This window comes from Crocuta crocuta, unplaced genomic scaffold (assembly GCF_008692635.1).
Source record: "Crocuta crocuta isolate KB4526 unplaced genomic scaffold, BGI_CrCroc_1.0 scaffold102, whole genome shotgun sequence".
Taxonomy (NCBI): domain Eukaryota; kingdom Metazoa; phylum Chordata; class Mammalia; order Carnivora; family Hyaenidae; genus Crocuta; species Crocuta crocuta.
Genome location: NW_027530019.1, coordinates 12,343,772 through 12,366,911, shown reverse-complemented (window position 1 = coordinate 12,366,911; position 23,140 = coordinate 12,343,772). Strand labels below are relative to the sequence as shown.

The 23,140-nt window shown below is 44.5% G+C and overlaps 1 protein-coding gene across 4 annotated transcripts in view; it reads right to left on the bottom strand.

The window, feature by feature from the left end:
- Window positions 1-9,286: 9,286 nt before the first annotated feature.
- INO80 (INO80 complex ATPase subunit) overlaps window positions 9,287-23,140 on the bottom strand; it is a 109,156-nt gene continuing 95,302 nt past the window's right edge. For 2 of the 4 annotated variants that reach the window (XM_077764655.1, XM_077764659.1), the window contains 8 exons: window positions 18,081-18,239; window positions 17,357-17,459; window positions 16,472-16,560; window positions 14,198-14,353; window positions 13,737-13,896; window positions 12,791-13,006; window positions 10,675-10,888; window positions 9,287-10,041 (listed from right to left, as the gene is read on the bottom strand). In XM_077764655.1, coding sequence (XP_077620781.1) covers window positions 9,978-10,041; window positions 10,675-10,888; window positions 12,791-13,006; window positions 13,737-13,896; window positions 14,198-14,353; window positions 16,472-16,560; window positions 17,357-17,459; window positions 18,081-18,239 — 1,161 coding nt within the window. In that variant the 3' untranslated portion in view covers window positions 9,287-9,977. Of the gene's footprint in view, window positions 10,889-12,790; window positions 13,007-13,736; window positions 13,897-14,197; window positions 14,354-16,471; window positions 16,561-17,356; window positions 17,460-18,080; window positions 18,240-23,140 lie in introns of all 4 variants that reach the window. The other 2 variants (XM_077764657.1, XM_077764658.1) reach the window with 2 other exon arrangements.

Genomic DNA, 23,140 nt, shown 5'->3' with positions numbered 1-23,140 from the left:
AAGCCCCTGGGAGTTTAGAAAATATAAGATGGTAAGAAGCATTAAAAATTCATTTATAATTCTGCCATACAGGAAAGTTTACTTCCTTCTAGTCTAATCTTTTACTACTCTATTAAAAACCTTCATTATATACATTGGTAAATGAAAAGACAAAATTGATCACATTTTACTACCTTGTACCCTACCTTTTTGCCTAATTAAGGTTAAATTGTGAGTTTTTTTCCTATGTCCTCAAATATTTTTGAAAAGATTGCTAGGCAGGAGGGAAAGTACCTAATATTCCACCATATCAATGTACAAAAATGTATATAACCAAGCCTAGTTTCCGTTTGGGCTGTTTCCAATCTTTTGCAAGGTTTGATTATGCTGCTATGAACCTCTTATGTTAGTTGCATATAACAAAATCCAGGCAAGTGGGCTTAATTAAACCTAAGAGGAGTTATTGGAAAAACCCAAAAGTTAAAAAGGAACAGAGCTTCAGGCAAGGCTCCCTCAGGGTTTCTGCTTCATTGTTTTGTCTCCCCCTCAGGCTGGCTTCTTCTTAGTCCCTGGGGCAACAGGCTTTAAAGTTCACACCTAAGAGGGTGGGAGAGAGGGAGAGAGGGCTCAGGGCCTATCTCCCTCTGGCCAATTCATGACAAGATTGCTAGGCAGGAGGGAGAGTAGGCTGATTGCCCTGGGGCTGGGCTTTGGGCCATCCTTGTCTAGCTTATGGTGGCAGGGTGTGTGGGGGGTTAGGCCTACCCCTGTGTTTTTTTGCACAAAAGCAAGAAGGGAAAATCCTGGCTAGACAGCCAAAAAAATGTCCTCTGCAGTCTGGCTACTCAGGTTGGGGTCTGTGAACCAGCAGCCTCCACATCATCTGCAACTACTTGGAAACAGAAATATTAGGGAATTCCCCACACCTACTGAATTGCAGTCTGTATTTTAATAAGAGCCCCACTCAGGAGACAGCTCATTAAAACTGAGGTGACCTGCCCTACAGCAAACTTGATTATCCCCTGAAAATAGATCCCTAAAAGTGGGATGACTGGGTCAAAGGGTGTGGATATTTCTAAAAATCATGGTACACATGGTCAAACTGTCCCATATAAATAAGGCTCTGTCACTTCACATTCCTATCCTGGGATCTGGGTGTGTGAGGCTTAAAGCACAAGCAATCTGGGAAAACCTCTCTTTAAGAAAAAGAATACAGGGGCACCTGGGTGGCTCAGTTGGGTTAGGTGTCTGACTCTGGTTCAGGTCATGATCTCACAGTTTTGAGAATTTGAGCCCCACCTAGGGCTCTGTGCTGACAGCTCAGAGCCAGGAGCCTGCTTCAGATTCTGCGTCTCCCTCTCTCTGCTTCCCAACCCCCCACCCCCACCCTGCTTGCACTCTCTCTCTCTCTCAAAAATAAACATTAGAAAAAAAATATGAAATTGAGTACAAAAACAAATATAAAAAAGGCTGAAAAATACCTCAAAAATTATAATATTTAAAATTACCAATAGCTTGAAACATATGAAACTGCCATATTTGTAGGTAAAAAAGTCACATATGGTTAACAAGCAATTTCATGTTGTTCAATCTTTTCCCCCTATATTTTTGGCTGCACCCCTCTCCCCCAATACCTTGCCCTACTTTACAGCTTTATTGAAATGTAATTCACATAGCATACAACTCACCGTTTAAAGTGTATAATTCAGTGGCTCACAGAGGTATGCAATTACCATCACAGTCAACTTTGGAACACTTTCATTAGCCCAAAAAGAAACCTTACACCCCTTACCTGTTACCACCCAACCCCCAGCTCTAGGCAACTGCTAAATATGTCTCTATAGATTTTCCTATTCTGGAAATTTCATAATCATATAATACATGATCTTTGGTATTTAGGTTCTTTCACTTAACATAATGTTTTCAAGCTTCATCTATGTTGTAGCATGTGTCAGTACTTCACTCTTTTTTATTGCTGGGTAATAATGCACTGTATGGACATACCACATTGTATTTACCCAATGATCACCATCAGTTGATGGACATTTGGGTTGCTTCTACTTTTTTGCTATTTAAGAATAATGCTGCTGTGAACCTTTGTGTATAGGTTTTGTGTGAATGTGATTTCCTTTCTCGGGTTTATACCTGGGAATGGAATTCCCAAGTCATATTATTAGTCAGGGCTCTCCAGAGATACAGAACCAATAAATAGGTCTGTCTGTCGATCTAATTGACTAACATACAGAGACAGGTAAGATAGACTGAGCACAATTGGTTCATGGGATTATATGGAAGCTGACAAGTCCCAAGATCTGCAGGATGAGCCAGCAAGCTGGACACCCCGGAGAGTCCATGGTGGAATTAGGTGCAAGAGCTAGTGGGAAGAGTTAACATTTCAGTTCCAGTCTGAAGGCAGGAGAAATCCAACATTCCAGTTCAAAATCAGGGTGAATTCTCTCTTACCGGAGGGAGGGTGAGCCTTATTCTATCCAGGCCTGCAGCTGATTGAATGAGGCCCACCTACTGAGCAAGGGCAGTCTACTTTACACAGTCTATTGGCTTAAATGTTAATCTCATTCAAAACACCCTCACAGAAACACCCAGAATAATGTTCGACCAAATGTCAGGGTACTCTGTGGCCTAGTCAAATTGATACATAAAATCAACCATCATAGGAACTGTATGTTTAACTATTTTCAGGAACTCCCAAACTTTTCCAAGGTACCTGCAGCATTTTACTTTACCACCAGCAATGAATGATTCCGATTTCTCCATATCCTCATCACCTGTTATTATCAGTTTAATTATAGTCATTGAGTGTGAAGGGTTGCATATTCTTTTAATATTTGCCTTTTCTTGCAATAATATTGCAATTGCAGTTTCTATAGAAAAAATAGGAAGGAAATGTCTTTTTTACAGCATGTTTAATAGACATTTTCTTATTGATAGTTTGGGTGTCCTACTGGTACCTCTCTAACTTCCTCAGAGATGCGTGTTCAGTCTAGGCATTGCTCACTGATCTCAGTAAACATGGTTTCCCACGGTTCAGTTAGCCAGGGCCTTACTGTTCTGGTGCCACCCACCATGCCTGTCCTAAGGGAGCTTGTTGGCTGAGAAGCTCAGATCAAGGTGGAAAAGTCTTGTTCAGATCATTCTCCTTGGGGTTAATGGGATCAGAACACTAGATGAAGGCCAATAGCAGTTTCAGGGGAGGTTGAAGAACAGCCTCAGGACTCCCTTTTCCAAGGCGGAGGGGTTCTCCTAGGCTGAAGCAGTGCCCCGCACCATCTGTGCAAAGGAGGCCCATACCAAGTGAGGTGTCCTGAAGCTTAAACTACAGAATCTCACAGTAAATGAGCTTCTGATTCTACCAGGATTTGTAACAAAGCCCACAAATCTTGAATAAATGGTTTTGCCCATTTTCCTTTGGAGTGTTGTGTCTAAGACTAACAGCTGTCCATTCAAATCTGTTCTTTTCTTCTTGAATTATATGGCAGCCTCCCTTAAGTTAGGTGGGCCTTCGGGTCTAAAGCTTGTTCTGAGAATGTGAGCCAAAGTGTTAGAAACTACTTATGGGTGTAACCCTGAAGACAGAAGGCTAACCTCCTCCCCAGTCTTTCTCCTTTCTTAGGTTTTTGCAAATCAGCACTGATTGATCATGCAGATGAGGACAATGCATGGAGATGGTAAGAAACAGGATGAAAGGAACGTGGGACCTTAAATCAGTGTGTAGAGCAGATATGAATTCAAACTCTTACATGAGAGAACTATGGATTATAACTTACTCGAACAATTGCATTTTGGGGTCTCTGTTCCAGGAGTGTGTGCTACCCTAATATAAGCAATGCTATTATTTGGCCAGAGGATTTATGGTCAAACCAGTGGACATCTGCAGTTAGTCCCTAGAGATGACCAGCCTGTTCCCATAAAGATGAGGCACAGGGGAGAGGGAGAGATCAGATCAAGTTCAAGGACACTGGCCTTTGAGATCACCCATTTCATTTTCCCTGCTCCCTAACCTAGGATGACAGACTACATTTGCTTACATTGCCTTCAGGTTGCCTTCTGAGAGTGAGCTGCACCAATCTATTGCCTAGACCTCTTGGCAGCGCTGTTCCTAGTCATTTAAGTTAATCAGTACTTTCGGTTTTTACGGGTAATAAAAAAATGGGGGGGATCACCTGGGTGGCTCAGTTGGTTAAGCATCTGACTCTTAATCTCAGCTCAGATCATGATCTCAAGGTTCATCATGAGATTGATCCCCAGGGTCGGGCTCTGCACTGACAGCACGGAGCCTGCATGGGATTCTCTCTTTCCCTCTCTCTCTCAAAATAAACATAAAAAAAAAAAAAAAGGATTAATAAAAAAAAGGAGAGAAAAAAAGTACAGACAGCAAGCTTCAGTGAACTGGTTAAAAACCAGAACATGCTTATCTAAGACACCTGGCTTATCCAGAGCTCAGTTGCTGGAGGCCCCCGGAGGGCCAGAAAACAGGCCAAACGGGAGGCATGTACTGAAAGTTCAATTATATGATTCCTAGGAGACCCCACAATTCCTCCTTCAGAATACTTTTCATTGGTTCAGAAGTTCCAAACCAGGTAAAATGGTTTCCAATCCCTTCCAGAATTTGGAAGTTAGAAGAGACAGGCCTACCACATATAGGCACAAAAACAGTGAGGTGGCACAGGCACAGTTCCTTTGGTAGACTTAAGAATTGTGCCAGTGTACTGCCCCTCCCCCTCTCATGCTCTTTTTTTTTTGTCTCTTAAAAATAAACATTAAAATAAATAAACATTAAAACATTTTACCTTGTTTAGAACAAGGTGCTTCCCACACCTGGGAAATGGGAAGGAAGCCCCTTCTCTCTTCTCTGGTAGAAGGAACAGCCACAGGTAGACATGATTTAGGGAGAGGTTTGTGGTTGTGTGATGGTGGCAGAGGAGGTAAAACATTTGGAATGCTCCTGGCTATTCTCTCACAGAGCTGCTCTCTGGGGGATCACCAGCTGGGAATGGCAGAGCTCAGAAAAACTGCCAGGGTCTCCTGTGACTTTCACAGGAGCTTCCTTTCTGCCTTGGGAGGCTGCTATGGCCCAATCCCCAGTCCAGATCGGACCCAGAGAGCTTTGGGCCCCAAGACACAGCAGTCCCATGGGAAGAGAGCAGAGGCATGGGCCTTGTAGGGGTGCTCACAGGAGCACATTCTCCTGCCTTTTGGGAAGAAACTCTTACCTAAGAGGAGGGAAAGAGTTGGGGAGCCTCTCTCTGGAATCCTGCTCTCTCTCCCCCAGATGCCAGGAACTAGGAACCAAAGGCTCCGTGAGAACTGTGAGAGACGTCTTGAGCTTTGTGAATTCCTATGTCCAGTTCTGCTTTTACCTGGTGTCCTTGTTTTGATGAGCAAGAAAACCCTTAACATAGAAAAAAGCAAGAGGTTCATTTTTGGCAGTAGCTAGGAGGAACCAGGGGTACATTCTCCAGAAGCTTGCCATAATGGGGAGTGGGTGGTCATGGAATGAGACAGTGGGTGGTGGCAGTTTAAAATTTGGAATTTTAATTTCCAAATACAACATGGGACTCAAACTCAACAATCCCAAGATAAGAGTCGCATGCTCTATTGACTGAGCCAGCCAGGCACCCCCTGGTGGCAGTTTCAGAGAAGAAAGGGGAACCACCAAGTCTGGACCTGAAGCAAGGTAGAAATGGAAGCATAGGAAGAGGCTGGGAGCCTAGTGAGACATCCAGCCCTCAACACCCAGGAAGTGGGCCTCAGGCATGTCCTCTCTCCTCCTCCCCTTTCCTTCCACCATTTATACCCATCCCCGGTGACTGTCACCTGAGAGTGGCATCTCCATAGCCCAGGCCTGGCACTATATGGCCCAAATGCTTGCAGGGTGACAATGGGTGGGTCGTTTCCATGAGGGCCAAAGCAGTCCAAGCTCCTGCCACTCCAGTCCTCAGAAGCCTCCACACAGGGGCCTTTCCCAGCACCATTTGCCACCATAGAGCCAAGTACCCGGGCACACAGTTTCAAGACAGCCAGAGGCCCTGAATTTTCTAGAACAGACTCTGCCCTCCACACACCTTCCCCATCTAAGTGGTAGGAAAGAACATTGTGAAGATACCTGTGGGCAGCACTGACCACAGCTACCTCCCAAACCGTAGGCCTTCACCACAAGCCAGGGGTCTCCAAGAAGCATGGAGGAGTGGCCAAATTTCCCCACACCCTTGAAAAGGGTTTAGCAATGAGCTAAGAAAGCTAACCGACCCCGAGGAGTCTAGTGGCCATGATAAGAAGACAGGCAGAATAGTGAGTCTAGAGATCACAGACTCTCCAGTGACTGATAGCAATGAAAGAGGCTAGCTACCTGTTGCTGGAAGCCACACCGGACAGAGGGACAGTAGCAAACCAGACCTCTCATACCTAGTGTGTTTAACAGGGGTGTTACCCAGAGGAGAAGGGTGTTGGAGAAGATCATGAAGTAACAGTTAAAAACAAACAAAAAAAACACCTGAGAAAACTCATACTAGACGGCATTTTCCTGGAAATATTAGGATTTCATTTTCTGTCATCAGGTGGATGAAGCGGAGTAAGAGAAAAAACAAAGCTGTTATTTCCTGCACAGGGTTTCCTGGCTGGGGTGGTGACATACAGAGATAGTTTCCTTGGACTGGCAGAAATGGAACATGCTCTAAGGCCCCGTTATTCCAGGTGTGGTCCAAGGACTGGCTGCATGGCCATCACCTGGGATGTGGTAGAAATGCAGTCTCAGGTCTCACCTTGGACTTTCTAAAACTCAATCTGCATTTCAAGATCCTAAGGTGACTCACGCATATTAAGTTTGAGAAATATTGCCTTAAGGGATGATTCAGGTTTCAGATCCTTTTCCTTCCTTACAGTTGAACACCACACAAAATCTTTGGCAGTAAAAGCAGAGCTGTGCTGGCTAATTTGGGTGGCCGTGATGCTTTACTCCTCATGCACAGCAGCCCCTGAGGCACATCTGAAGATCTTTAAAACTTTGAGACCACTAAAACCTACTATCTCACCTCAGCTCCCTGTGTGGCATTAATAGGAGCTAAGGAGACAGGTTTCTAATGACAGATGGTCTGTTGCGAGGGGCACAGGTGAGGGCACGTGGACTGTTTGCAAGCCAGCAAGGCTGTATTGATGGAACATGCTGGCAGACACTAGGGCAAGAACTCAGCTCACTGCTCAGTCCGCACTGCCCTGCCTCCTGCCCATCCCAAACAAGCCCTGGGTACGTCTCCAGAGTCCTGGGTGCCTCAACAAGCCCCTACACACACAAAAAGGGATAGTAAGCCCACTGCACACCGCATTTCCAAGGCTGCGCATACAGACTCACCATCTTAAAATTCACTTACCTGAGGTCCCCAGAGCTGGCTCATGTGGCAAGGTGACCCTGGCTAACGAGACAGCCCTCACTGTTATCCATGCCAGATCTGCACTCTAAGGCCTGGGCTTTTAGGCTTCCTGACGGATTCTTCTTTTAGCAGGCAAGAGCCCTCCCCAAGGCTTTATCCGTTTTTAGGGGACTGCCTCCCTGGGCTCCTGAGAGCTGGGCTCTCTCACATGGAAGGTGTACAAGTCTTCAGAAAGTGGGTAGACAGAGCATGAGTCATAACCTGGGGACTGGTTAATGAGCGTGGTGTCTTCACTTTTATGGTTCAAGTCTCATCCATCTATCCTCAGGGAAGGGAGAGACAGATGAGGAGGAACATTAAGGCTGTGAGTGTTTCTCATTATGAAATGCTGTGTTTCTTTAGGGACTAGATTAGAAAGGGGTAAAAGAGAAGTATGGTAGCATGTTGGGGGATTGAGAAGACTAGAGGTCTCTGATCCAAAACTTACACATTTTTCAGGCAAGGGCACTAGCCTACCACATCTGGATGAAGCTGTGAGAGAATCTGAGTTGTCACGTCTCGGGAGAGGTGGCCACTGCCAACCTTGGCAAGGTTCCAGCAGGAATATCATTGGGGGTCTTGCTGAGAACTGGAGAGGACCCATCCTAGTGGGCTTGTTGACCAGAAGCCACGCAGTGACAAGAGAGCACTGGTTAATTAGGAAACTGATAGTTTGTTCTGTGTGAAGCATTGGTCAAATGTACCAGCAGGGAAACAAGAGCCGGCATACACAACAGTGCTACTTGAGATCAACAAAACGGAGAAAAGGCTGACCCTGTGACTGGGTGAGCGGCAGCTGCTCAGTAGCAGCCCTCTCTGATGTGAGGTGTGCAGGGTGAGCCAGCGCTCGGGAGGCCACACGGCCAGCACACTTGGGAACAGCACGAGCCCTGCTCAGAGGTGACGCAAGAGCGTATCTGTTTTAGCTCAATCAGAGACACACCAACTGCCAGTCTAGGCTGGGAACTTGTTCTTTTACCAACTGATGAGAGAGTTAAGTTTTCAAAGCCTGAATGTCTCTGGAATCATTGTAACATATTTCACTCTTATTTTCTTTCATGATTCTTACAAACACGGCTAACTTTGAGAACACTAAATTCCGTTCACAGTTTTGTCAGTATTCACAGTCTGTTAGTATTTCCGCTAACAGATCCACAGACAGTGTGTATTGGAACTGCCAATAGGCTGGCTTCTGGGGTTTCTATACATATTTTTGTACACACACCACGGTTTTAGAAATTGGGACCAAAAACTTGTTCGTATTAGTTGTAATTTTACACATTACACACTGCCAGGATCAGCTCTCACTTGTGGTTTTCTGAGAAAGAACCTGTTGGTAATTAAGACTGCCATCATGAAACTACCTGATAGTGGACCAGGCCAAGCTGTCCACACCTGAGTCTTAGGTCCTGAGTCATAATGAGTTCGCACTCCAAGGGCCTTGGCATGCCAGGCACTGGTCAACCTCCTCTCTAGATGGCTGGAGGCAAATTCCTAAGCCTGATTAAAAATGCCACTAAGGAGGGGTGCCTGGGTGGCTCAGTTGGTTAGGTTAAACGTCTGACTTTGGCTCAGGTCATGATCTTATGGTTTGTGGGTTCGAGCCCCACGTCAGGCTGTGTGTCTCCCTCTCTCTCTGACCCTCCCCTGCTCACGCTGTCTCTCTCTCAGAAATAAATAAAACATTAACAAAAAAAAGAAAAGAAAAAAAAAAGAAAAATGCCACTGAGGAAATGTCCACAGAGCACTCCTTGTTCCAAAGACGAGCTGTCCTCTCCGACCATGGGAATGATGTTGGGGCTCTGTATCCCTTGTACCCTGTTATATTCCTCCACAAACCCTACTGTGCCCCGAGGCAGCTGCAAAGACCACAGACATCCTGATTTACATAAAATTATCTCACTCCATTTTATTTAAGATTTTTTTCTCCAGTTAGTAAAAGAAAGATGTGTCTCTCTTTATACATATATACAAGTTCAGTTATAAAAATAGACAGCACATTCAAAGAGAAAAAAGGCTTGGCATTTTTCTGATTCCCTCTAAATAGCATCTGTACACAAGAGTCTGGGTTTAGGCAGGGGAATCTTAATGATTTAAATTAAATGATTCCCCTACCACCCCTACTCCAAAAAAAAGTTTTAAAAATCAATCTGTCTAAACTCAATTCCGCGATTTTCAGGTGTGCAAATTAGAGGCTGGCCCGCCCGGAAGCACCCGCTCCACCAGGGACATCAGGCTGGGGAGCAGGCAGAAACACCTCCCATACAAACACCACCCCTTTGCCTCTCTGCAGGGGAAGCAAGCTCAGGCGGGTGGGGCTAGGGCCGGGAGGGTTGGTGCTGAGCTTTGCCCTTTCTCCATCCTCTCCGTCTCACTCCTGCTGTCCCTTCCTTTCTCAGTGCAATACAGACAGTGCATACAGCCAAGCAGGGGGCTGAAGGGCAGGGGTGGGGAGACTGTGCATTCAGGAAGGGCAAGAGGAGCTGCTAGAGGGGCATGTGAGGATGTCCTGCTGATTGAGGTGGCTCCTGGTCTCTTTACTGGCTTCTGGGAGTCCCGGGGTGGAAGCTGCTGCTATGGTTGCTGGTGGGACCTGAAGGTTCTCTGGCGTGAACCATGCAGGACAGGGGAGGAAATGCTGGGAAGAAAACAAGTGGCTCCAGGCATGCTTTCTCTAGCCTCTGTCACCCTCACAAGCCACTACCTTCTCGCACTCACTGTTCTCCTCAGTGCTGACACTCTGGCAAATGGGGTCTGGAGATATGGGGAGCTGCCCAAAGACTGAGGATGCCAGATACAGGATTTCCTCCCTTCTTAGCCCTACAGGAAATCACAGCCCTAAAGGAGGTCTCCACTGTGGAAGGTTCTTCACAGCACTTGCACAGCTTTTGCAAGGGACATGGCCAGTGCCCGAGAGTGGAATGGGGATGGAGACTGTGTGCCTGAGCATCTAAAGGGGATCTATGTCAGGCCCTTCCCCAGTGCGAGGTTTAAGACGTGGCTGTAAAGTTCATTTGAGATGTTGTGGGGCCGACCTCTGTCCTTGGGCCTTCTTCCTATAGGCCACCCCAGAGCACTTCTCTTGAGACACAGGTGAGAAAAGTGCTCACACCAACCACCTGCCTGTCCTTCCCTTGCTGCAACTGGTCACCTCTGCCCTGTGACCTGGGATGTAAGACGCTGCACTGGGCAAGCCATCCAAAGACCACTTGAGGGCCAGGACTCTAGGCCCTAGTTTGGTTGAAGGAAACTAGAGGGTTCAGGTAGTTACCGTCCTCCAGAGGGGTTGGTGCCTTTGCCCTGTTTCCGGGCCAGGGAATCTGGGGCTAGGCTGCTGGTCAAGTGGAGGCTCTTGGGAGTCCCGGGAACGTTATTTCCTTTGCTTAAAGGGGAACTCAAGGGAGAAGAGGCGCTTGAAGGTCCAAAGTCAGCAAGGCCAGCAGGCCGAACAAGGGACGTCTGCAGAGGACTGCTGGCCGAGATTCCTGTGGGAATGGAGAAAGAGACAAGAAGAGTGTAGGCAGCAGGCCTGTCTGAGCTGCCCTGGTGCCTTGGTTAGTCTGGGATGGAGGTGAGGCTGCGGAGAACCCCCGTCTCTGCCACTCCTTGCCAACCTCCTCCTTTCCTGTCAACTGTCTTTTCAGTAAGAGGGATGTGTTTTTAAGGGAAAAATGATACCTACCCAGCCTTCTCTACACCACCTCATCCACAAGGATAAGATGGTTCCTTGGTGCTCAAGGACAGGGAACACATTACACAATGTGGGGAAGCCAAGGCTTCAGGATGGTGTGTAACTTCATAGGCACTAATGTATTCTTACACATTCTTTCTTCCTTCTTGGGACACCACTTGTAATTGCTGCTTCCTTCTTAACTTCACAAGATGTCCTCTACTCCCCAAGACCTGCAGCTTCAAGAACCCAGTTAAAACTGCTCATCTTCAGTGAGGGTTCCCTGGGTGACAACTCTTTTTCTTTCATATGAGCCAAATCCACTTACACCTGATACCACACTGTCTAATATGCATCAATTGTTTCTTTGTGGACTGGTTTTACTTTCCTAAAAACAGCATACTAAGTGCTTAGTGGGCAGACCGCTGTCTCTTCCTATCTACAGCGGAGCTGCAGGAGATCTCTGAATCAGTCCATTCCCAGTTACCAAGCATTGTTGTCTTTCTTGTGACACTCCACCCCTGTTGCCTTCTTTACCCCTCCTGCCACTTCTCAGACCAGGTGTCCAAAAGAAAACCTGATGGGTGTCATGCTCTGTCCATCTGTGGGTGAGACTCTACCATGGCAGCCTTGGCTGCTGGTATGACTGTTGTTTTTCAAGGATGTGATGAACTGGCAAAAGGTTAAGAAATGCTGGCCTAAGCTATTATACTTCATGTTTGTTGAATGAAAAAAATACATGAAAGGAGAGAGTCCTACAGGAGGAGGAAGGGGCGGGGGAGGGCAGCTAACACTTACTAATAAGCTAATACCTATACCTGCTACAACACTATCAGCGAAACATGAAGCCCAGGTTGTGAATGGGGAGAGATGTCACTCAGTCAATCGTAGATGTCCTACCAGCAATGGTTAGAATCATCCTCCAAGTGTCATGCTCACCAGAGCCATTTCCCTTCTCACTCATTCCAGAGCCCCTCATCACACGCTTCATAAGCCTGTGCCCGCCAGGTCTTGCCCTATTTTTCTACTCTTGACTGCTACTGCTCCTCTTGAGCACAGCCTGACTGACATGCTGATAGGTCAGGCCCCCTGATAGGCCCAATCCTTTGTCATCCTCCTTCTTTCTGAATTACAGCCTGGCAACTTCATATTCAGGTCCATGGCTCCTCCTTTTCCCAGGCTACAACTACAAAGAAGGCTTCTCCTCTTTTGTCACTCAGTACAAGTATACTGCTGTGCACTGCTGTTAAAGGTATTCCATGGAAAGCTTCCCCTTCTCATTTCTACCATACACTCCGAAGACGGGTCCATGCACACGAAGCACGGGTGATGGAGCACACGTAGCTGGGTAAATGTTAACTATGCTAGCCTGGACTACTGAAACGTTATTACTGAAATGCAGGTCTTGGGGGGAAAAAAACAAGTTCTCAAAGCAGGAAGAATTCTGATGGTTTAAAATAATACAGTCCAGAAATTCAGCTCTCTCCTTTCATAGTGACTTCCACGTCAAAGGTGAAACTGTACAAAGTCACAAGGGCAAGGGCAGAGTCAATACTGCTCAGTGCAGAAGCAGAACCCAAAGTGGCCTTTGAGAATGCGCTTCCTGGCCTGGGGGTGCCCTAGCTGCTCTCCCGGCAGAATGCTCAGTAGACCCTCCAGACTGGCCCTCACTAGAAAGGAGCCTGCAGCTCACCCTCGCCCCCTGAGGCCTCCGCACCTTTGGACACGTTGTACCCGTATGCAGCATAGGCAGCTGCGGATGCCGCCGCAGCCCCTGCTTTGGCTCCTGCCATAGCAGCAGCACTGCCTGCGGTGGACTTCCGGCTCCGGCCTTTCCCTGCTCCTTTGGCTGTGCTTCCTGAACCTTTGGGGCGGCCTCGGCTTCGCGCTGAGTGACCACGTCCCACGGCTGGCATTTCCTGAATGGATATTCCTATGGGAACAAATGGACCAAGTGGTAAAAAAAAAAAAAAAGTCAATCTCTTCACTTTTTTTTTTTAATAGTTTATTGTCAAATTAGTTTCCACATAAATTCTCTTCACATGTTAATAGAATCTTCCCCTAACAGGGAGGGCTGGCTCTCAGGAATCTCAGGACTTCCAGAGAGGTCTCTGTCCCCATTTAATGGCTGGGCCAAGGAGCCACAGAATTAGTAAGAATTCTAAATAGCTAAAACTAGTTTATTACTAAATGAACCCCAGGAGCATGCTCTCTGTGATTCACTTGCATACCTCAAGGTGATCCTGCCCTGGAGAGTCAACTTTTACTCCCAAGATTTAAATCTAGAGCTCCTGGAGAAATAGCAACAACACTGGGCCCCACGGAACAAACAATGGAAAGCCCCAGAAAAGCAAACTTTAATTAAAAACTAACAAAAATGAAGGTGAAATATGAAAGATAGGGCTGACTAGAAAACAAAGAAGTTTGAAATCTTTATAAAGAAGTTTGAAATCTTTATAAAGTTCTTCCTCCCTTTCAGTTGACAGGGCTACTGAAAGAATGAGTCCATAAATTCTCCTTTTTACTCCATTCGACTCTTCTTTACAGACAGTAGAAAATGCCATGATCTTAGACAAAGCTGAGACTTTAGCCAGCACCAAACCAATGCTTCTCCTGAGGCAGAGGACCAGGCCCAAGCTGTATAAGACAACAGGATCACTCACCATTCACAGTGTCTGAAACAGAGCCCGTTATAGAAGCAGGAGAGTTGGTGGCTCGAGACTGGGGGGCTGAGGAGGCTGGGTCATCCACGATGACCAGCATATCACTGCTGCTCTCATCAGGGGGGATAGAGCCAGTGTGCAGTTCACTGCTGATGGAGATCTGGAGGGAGAAGGATCGAGGATCACTACCATTCCTGGTACCCACAGCCCACGGCCTTGTACCCATGTGAGGATGTGATTCTCAGGCTATTTTTCTCTCCTGCCTGGCTTCTCTCCTGAGGGTGAGATCCCCTGCTCTGGCTCCAGAGAAGCCAGTTTGTCCTCATTGCCTTTTCTCCTTATGGATTCCATGTGTAGACCCCTTCCCCAAGGCAGGAAAACTCCAGGAGAAGCAAATGCTGTATACAAGATCAGGATGCAGTCTCCACTGCTGTGATGAAGGCATCTAAAAGGAGCCTCACCTCACTGAAAGGGCTGGGCATGGCCGAGTCCACGCTAATGAAGGAGTCATCCCCGTCAGCAGAAAGGTTGGAGTTATCAGCCGAGGGAACAAATGGGATCACTAGGTTCACACCTTCTTTTCTCCTTTTCCCATCCAGTTCATCTTCCTTTTTCTTCTGGGAATACACAAATCAAGAAATATGGAAAAGGCGTGAAGATAGGCACCAAAAGAAGACTTGAGTTGGAAAAGAAAGTGATGATAGAAACCTGACTCTCTGCAAACTTCCAGGCTTTGCTTTTTGTTTTCAATTACCATACTTTTAAGGAAAGAAAAACTCCTACAGCAGGAGGAAAGAATAGCTCAAGAAGAGTTTATGTATATTCTACCCCAATAATGTGGAGTTGAGAGGTAGGCCAGTCACACTGAATCAGATCCGCACCAAGCCTGACCTATGGGGGTGAGCTACACGGTCAGCTTCTAGCATGTACAAGCTGCAGCACTTACAGGGGTTGAACTGATTCAGTCCTACAAGAGGGAGGTCAGTGCCTTTAGTATATTTTCTACACATCTGTTTTTACTCTGCCTTCTTTTTAAAAATGCATAAGGGGAATGAAAGTTCTTGTCATACCCAAGATACGTTTTTTTGTCATTATTTTCTTAGTTTACATGTGATTGTTTATGGGTTGAGTTACATGAAGCAGTTCTACAACCAAGTTCAGTAGGGTGCTGTCACAGATTAGGGACCTGAAATCACAGAATGTGCTTGGAAAATTCTGGATCTAACTGTATTTGTATCTACACCTATATTAGGGTTAATGTTTTTGTGTAGTTTATACTATCACTTGGTGTTTATCTCAAACTTTGTGCTCAGAGTGGGGATGGCTTCTGATGCAAACTCAGAAAACCCTATGTCTTGTATTAGAAAGTCAGTCACCTTTTCTTCTTGTTGTTCCTGAATGTTAAAGCTATTTAAGTTCTAAACAGTAGTAAGTAATGGGTTAGACAGTTCTTAGATTTTTCAACTTTGTAAATACAGTGAGTACTATACTTAGTGAGTATTTCTTAACCTTCAGGTTAGAAATAGTTCTGCTTAGCGGAGGGTACAACTGTGGGTGTAGACTTTACAAAAAAAGGGACAAGGGACAGAAGGCCCAACACAAGCTTGGATAAGGGGAAGAAGTCAATTTTCACTTAAGAATAAACAAATTTAAACATGTGGCCAGATAATATGCTTCAGACAAACCAAATAGTCAAGGGGAATGAAGCATGGACACTGTTGGACTGGAAGGCCCAGAGCTATCAAGATGTCTGAAGCTCATGGTAGCTATCTTGTTCAAGACAAGGGACTCAATGAGGGCTGATGAAGGTCTTACCCAATGGTAAGGCAGGCCCACCAGAAAAAATTAGGAAGCATTTTCTGGAAGGTAGTAAAATGGTTTCAAACCAACAATCCTTGGTGTTAATTCTGGGAACCTAGTCAGAACCAACAGCCTGACTTCTGAAACAAGAATAAATTTACTTGTCAATAAAGACTAGGAATAAAGATCACTGAAACAGGGGCCCCTGGTGGCTCAGTTGGTTGAGCATTCAATTTCAGCTCAGGTAATGATCTCATGGCTCTGGAGTCTGAGCCCCACAATGAGCTTGCAGCTGTCAGCCTGTCAGTGCAGAGCCTGCTTTGTATCCTCTGCCTGCTCTCTCTCTCAAAAAATAGCTATTAAAAAAAAAAGATCACTGAAATCATACTCTGGTATTAAGATTGGAAGAAATGTACATCTCACTTAGCAGCTAGCCTGGTGGGCTCAGGTGGGAAATGTCAGAAGGGAAACAAAAAACGGTTTGAATCTTTGGCATAAACTGGAGGAAAAGAGATGAACAGACTGGGCAATGATTTATTTTGCTAACAGGAGATGACACTGAATGGAACACTAGCAGAATTATGATAGGATTGGACATAATGACAACTTAGGCCCTAAGATTCTATGGAATCTGGTAATCTAAGATCGATCCATCTTACCCACATTTAGCCTTATGCTTTGTAACAGCCCCAACAAATGATTTCCATAAATACATGTGACCACAGACAGGGCAGGTCTATGTGGGGGGTACTGGTCTATCAAGGCTTCATTTCTGCAGACCAAATGTCAATCAGCACAGAACTGTTACTTATCACATACAGCTGGAGCTGGATACAAACCAGTAACCAAGATGACAAGCCATGTACCCAAAGCCTTTTTGTAAGCATCACCCTGCCCCGTGCCGGTCCCTGTTGGCCATCTCAAGCTTGAGATACCTTCTCTGCGTACTTTTCCCGCTTGCGCTTGCGCTCTTTGACTCGGTTGGTTTCCTCCTGCTGCCGTTTCTCTTCTTGCCGCAGCCTCACTATCAAGAAAATTAAAAAGATCTGATGAAGTACCTGTGTTATCTGTAATCCTCATTCTCTGAAATTACAGTGGCCATACCCTCTGATATTTGGTTTCCAAGGTATGATTTCTGTCTAAGGCAGATAACTGGTGTTTTTTTTTAATTTGGAGAAGGAACAGAGTTCTTGGAGTCTTAGCAGTTTTTTGGATTCAAACTATTATTTGGTTAAACTGTTGTGGGCCCCTCCTTGCCTTTATTATTTTTCTTTTCAGCCTTTTAATATCTCTGCACTGTAAAGATCAAGTATGGTTGGAGAGTCCTGAAAGGCTTTTAGAGAAGATGGTGACAAATTTGAACAATATAAGAAAGGAACTTCATCAGACTTTCTGATATGATGCTATGAAATCCTCAAGGGCTCATATGGTAATTCTGAAACCAATTGTTCTCAAAAGCCAGAAATACATGGGAAGAAGTGTTACAAAAGTATGCTTCTCCAACTTCTCCATAAAAACATTTCTTTGGGCAGAACAGAGTAAATTCGTCACTGCTGAGGAGTCTACGGATATAGCTTCCCTGATATGAATTTATTCAGAATCATATTACTTTTAAAACACATGCAAATTTTGCCTTCTACTCCATAACACATTCTTGTATGGAGTAGAAGTTATTAACATAAAAAATGTTTCTCCCCAAATACAGTCTTTGGCTTTGTCTACCCATGACACACAGCCAAGGGCCTCTACCATTTTCAGATGTGTGGAGCCAGAGAAACATCTTTTGTAGGGAGGAGAGAGCTTTAGTTTAGAGTACGTACATTTCTTCTCCAGCTCTTCATCATCTAGAAGAAGACTAACCACCTCTTTGGGTTTCAAGGTATCTGGTTTGAAGTTTCCACCAGAAATCACCATCCGCTGAATCTATAGCAAAGCACATCGAAATGTCACTACCAGGCACCCATTCCCTTATGGCAAATATCCAGAGAGAAGGCAACATCTTTCTCAATCCACTCCTCTGGCACTTAGATTCCCCATTTCTTTTCATTCATCTCACTGGATCATCCAGACTATTTGTCCAACAGAAAGAACAATGAGAAATTCTTTTGCTTGGGACTGTTAATTGAGAGCTGGAAGATCCAATACTGAAATCAAGATTAAAAAAAAAATACACAAACAAACCCTAAATAATCATTTCTTTGGAAACTGGCAAATGTGGCATAAAAATTAGAGGCTGGTCAAATCGGGAGTCCTATGATGAGAGTTCCTTCTTCCCCTGAATGTGAAAAGAATGTGAAACATTAGGGCTATGACTGGTGTCGCTTCCACATGAACAAGAGCCCAAAATAGGCTATAGAAGCCATTTAGATAGAAAAGGAATTAGGAATGAACAGCCAGGCCAATACAGGCCCTGATTTTATTTTCTATTCAGAAGAAATTTCAGCTCCTTCCTGACCAACAAAAGGCAAGCATCTTAGCCCAGTAAATGTGGCTGGACTTGGCAATTTCTTCACCAGTACAGTACTCCCTCTGCCTTATGCTTACCTCACTCTTCTCCTTGGCTCGCTGTAGAATGCGTTCTTCAATGGTGCCTTTACAGATGAGCCGGTACACAGTGACCTGCTTTGTTTGCCCCAAGCGATGGGCCCTGTCCATGGCCTGCTGGTCCACAGTGGGGTTCCAGTCGCTATCATAAAAAATCACCTGCACAGGCAGGACAAGAATACAGCAAAGACTGAGGCGCTCTCACAGAAATACCATGAATTCTGAGAGCAACCCAGCTGCTTGTCCTCTGCAATAGTCTGATGCCAGATTTTTTTCTATGATAGTTAAGATGCACCAGTATCCAGTCATAAAACCAAGCCATCTCTTCACCTGCCCTGGGAAAAATAGATATACTCTATAGCTTTTTCTCAGGGTTTTCACATTTGAAAAGAGGGACCAGCGATACTATTAATAGTTAACCCTTAGTGCTTACCATTTGCCAGTCACCATTCTAGGTGCATTATGTGTATTAACTCATTTAAACCCCATAATCACTACGACTTAGGCACTACTAAGACCCCCATTTTATGGATGAGGAAACTGAGGCACATAGGAATTACAGAATTTATCCAAGATCACATAGCCTAAGTAAGTGGTAGGCTTGGGAAGTGAGGGATATGGAAGCCTTCTCTCTCTGCTCAACCCCCTTTTAAAATAGTTTTAATTTAAGTAATCTCCAATCCTAACGTGGGGCTCAAACTCACAACCCTGAGATTAAGAGTCACATGCTCTTCCAACTGAGCCAGCCAGATGCTCCTGAAAGTATTCTTTCTAACACTAAGCCTGCCTTGGTAAGAGAGATAGGCATGGATTTCTTGGCATTCTCTAGCTCCTATTTCCTGTCCCTTGAATTCAGCAAAGAAATGTTTATAAAGGGAACTCTGGCTGCTTTTAGTTTGCTAAACAACAAACAGACAACAAAATGTACTCCCCTCTCCTCTATCCCACAAGTGATCCTACAATTACCAGACTCCTAAGTCCTCAGCCCTGAGGCTACTATTGAATACAGGGGACCTCCTGAAAGAAAGCCAGTTCCAAATGGTCCTTAATGGTCTCTCCCATGTGCCCTCACCTATATTGAAGAAAGTCACCAAAGCTATCCATTGCTTCAGAAATGAACTAATCCTTTTTACAGTCCACTGTCCCTATTGTGGAATGGCCCTTACCACCTACTCCTTGCTCACTGTGGCCGTCAGACCAGCAGGCTTTCTAGAGCTCAGTCTCTCGCTTCTTCAGTCTACTTTGGGTACCACTGTAGGCCACTCCATCTCTGTGCCAGTTATGTAGTAACACACCAAGTCCAAATACCCCTCAATACTCAGACTCTGCTATACTGAGCCAACTAACTTCATCTTATTTCTTTTCTAAAATAAATGGGCCCCTTCCCTTTTGTCAGACAAGTCTCCTCAGCATTCCTCACTTATGTTTGTTTGCACCACTTTCTGCTCAAGCAGATTTTCTGGCCTGGAATCCCTCGCTTCTTCTGTGTTGGTCCTTTAAAGGTTCAGTTCAATTTTCCCACTTTCAGGAAGGCCTGATTTATTTTCTTTCCTTCTTTCCTCCCTCCCCTTCTTTCCTCCCTCCCTCCCTCTCTCTCTCTTTCTTTCGTAGGCCCCATGCCCACCTGTGGGGCTTAAACTCACAACCCTGAGATCAAGAGTTTCATGCTCTACCAAATGAGACAGCCAGACACCCCAGCCTCCCTGATTTCTCTTGCTTATAAAAATGTCCCTTTTGCCCATTCCTCATGGATTCTGAGTAGACATAATAATGACTACAATCTGTTTAGCACTTACAATGTATCTGGCATTAGTGTGCATACATATTTCACTAAATTCTCACAAAAACCTGTGTTTCCTTCATCTTGTAAATCAGGAAAAGACTAGCCTGAGCTCACAGTCCTAACAGTCTGCCTCCACAACTTGCATTATTAACACTACCTTGCACTATCTATCCTGGTCCAAGTTCCCACTTAATAACTATCTTCCACGGGTAACCAATTATTTCACATGTATTATTTTCAAAATCTCCCTATCTAGTGGCATCTGGCTGGATCAGTGGGTAGAGCACCTGACTGTTGATACCATCCAGGGTCATGAATTCAAGCCTCTCACTGGGTATGGAGCCTATTTTTGAAAACAAACAAACAAACAAACAAACTTCCTATCTAGTCTTACTGTAGAACAGATACTACCCATCGCTGCCAAGTAGAATTCCATAAATACTAGTCAACTGATACTACAATCTGTAAGGGGATTAATCAACACTAGGTTAAACCTAAAAATTTAAACTGAAGAGTGATTCACTCCAAAGTAATTTATTTGTTCTCTCCTTTAAAATTGGAGGCAGTTCTGACATTCTTTGCAGAATTCAGACTTTGAGTGAAGATAAACAAAAGGCACTGGCATTTTCAACGCTCTTGCTGATAATAATAAAATCTCCTGTGGCTCTTTCTTATGCTACTCCTTTTGTCTTGGTTTTACATGAGGTATAATCCCATAATTTTTAGCATTAAGAATCCTTGGGGAGAAAAATACAAATTGCCTATCAAAGGGAAAAAAAAAAAATCAGTGTGAAAACTTTCCTGTTAATCCACAGTGTCCACAGACCTAAAATTTCAAAGTACACAATGCTTGCCATTTTTAAAGGAGCATAGCAAACCTGACCACAGGATATTTTGGAGATTTGATAGGATATGCAAAATTCTGGAAAATCTACTTTAAACTTTCAAAGAGAATAAGGAAGAGAAGACAGAATTAATGAAAAGGAGGCCTCCAACTGGACTGGGAGGAAACACTACTTGCCCAACATACCTAAAATATTTACACGTGTGGAAAATGACAGCTGATGTCACACCCAAAAGATAGTACCTTTAGTTAGTTACCTAAGCCTGAGGCAATGGTATAGCATCAACTCACAATGGGAAATTCTGTATTATGAATCATTTTATAGATGCTTCCTCAAACATCTACATTTTTTCCTGGAAGTCTCAGTGGCAACCAAACATGATTCAACTTGGGGTTTTTTGAACTCATAAATAGTAAAAAGATTAAAGCTAAGGAGACAGGTCTGCAATTTAACTTCAAAACCACCCCTACACATTTAGTGGCTATTTATCATTTAAATGAGTTAAAAGAGGTGGGGAATTTGGGAGGACAGGAACAAAGTAAGGTTCTATTAAGAAAAATACTTACCCAGGAAAAAAAAAGAGTATGAAGTATGTATAAGCTCTAAGGTTAAAACATAAACAAGAACGAGAGAACTAAAAGCCAAGCAAATAATATGGTTATTACTTAACCTGACAATAAAATGAACACTGAATCAGCCATGACATGAAGTGGGGGTGGTGGGGGAGACAATGCTCTCCAGAGTGGGAAAGAGATGACACCTATATTTGGTAACCAAGTTTATGGAGCTCAGTGAGACATTCCAGAGAAAAACAAATTAACAATTAAAGGGTAAGAACTTACCAGGTAAAATTAGAGCAAGTCTATGCATGGCCACAACCCATGACCCAGCACTGACGAAGGGGAAATACATCACTGGACAGCACCTTCATGAAGTTGTACATGCCAAGCTGGACAGGTATAGGGGGAGGGGCAAGGTCAGAGCTGAGAGAGGGTGGAGGCACCTGACTTTATAGGTCAATGACAGGGAGTTTCAGGGGATGATGGAGTGAAATAGAAAACAGGAAAAATTCAAGAGGAGAAAGTAGAAAAAGTTGGACCAACACTTGGAGGGTAAAACTCTGACCCAACAGAATGAGAGGGCTGAAAGCTGTCCCATGTTGTCTCAGGGCATACAGGAATTCTCACACTGCTACCAAGGAAGGAAAGCTCCCTCTTCTCTCTCTACATGTGAGCATTTAAAACAGGTCTTACACAGAAACAAAACAAATAGCACGGTTTATAACAACTACTCACTGAAGACAGTCAAATGCAAAGAGATGCCTACTTCAGGAAGAACACACAAAGAACAACACAGACAGTAAGGGGCCATTAATCACATGCTAAAATCATGTTTTTACTAACAGAGCGGGCCAGAGTCCCACTGTTGACAAAAACATGTTTATATATGCATTCTCAATCATAAGACATTATTAAGTTTTTCCTGACATTTTAGGCTGACTAACCTCTTCCCTGTCCATAAATGGTTCTGGGGGATCTTCCAAAGCTAAATAAATCTCAGCACAAAGGAAGAATGCCAGGCAAGCAGTTAAGCCTATTGTTTCTCTAATCTCTCTCCCTCTCCCTCACACACAAACACACAAATGTGCGCGCGCGCGCACACACACACACACACACACACACACACACCCCTTGACTGCACATAAAGTATAACCAGAAATTCATTTCAATAATGTCTCATTTTACTGAGAAGTATTCCAGGAGGTTCTAATTTACAAGTGAGTCCCCAAGCCCTCCTCTTAAAATTAAATGTAAGTTATTTTGGAATTGGGAACTCAGAATATTCAGAGCTTTTCTCTAGCCCTTAGAATGAAAAGAGAACTCCTACTTCTGCTCCTCTAGCTATGGGCTAGGCCTACTTTGTTGTTTTTTAAATATCTGAGAGAGAGAGAGAGAGAAAGAGAGAGAGAAAGCATGAGCAGGGGAGGGTCAGAGAGAGAGGGAGACACAGAATCCAAAAGAAGCTCCAGGTTCTGAGCTAGCTGTCAGCACAGAGCCTGACGCGGGGCTTGAACCCACCGACACTGAGATCAAGACCTAAGCTGAAGTCGGACGCTTAACCAGCTGAGCCACCCAGGCACCCCAGGGTTAGGCCTACTACTTTGGTTCTTTGAGGCTGGCAGGATCTCTTTACCTCCATAGGGCAAACTGTAAACACTGGAAGCATAATACAGATCTCCCTGCTCGAATCTTTTTTTTTTTTTTTTGACCAGGCAAATAAACAACTAGAACTATAAAAACCATAGACCAAACCTCAGATCAGCATGCTGAGAAGGGAAATGCATTTTAATCACATAAACTTATACTAGACTTCCTATATGACCTCATCCAACCTCATGACCTTAAATATCATCTAGGACATGATGATTAAAA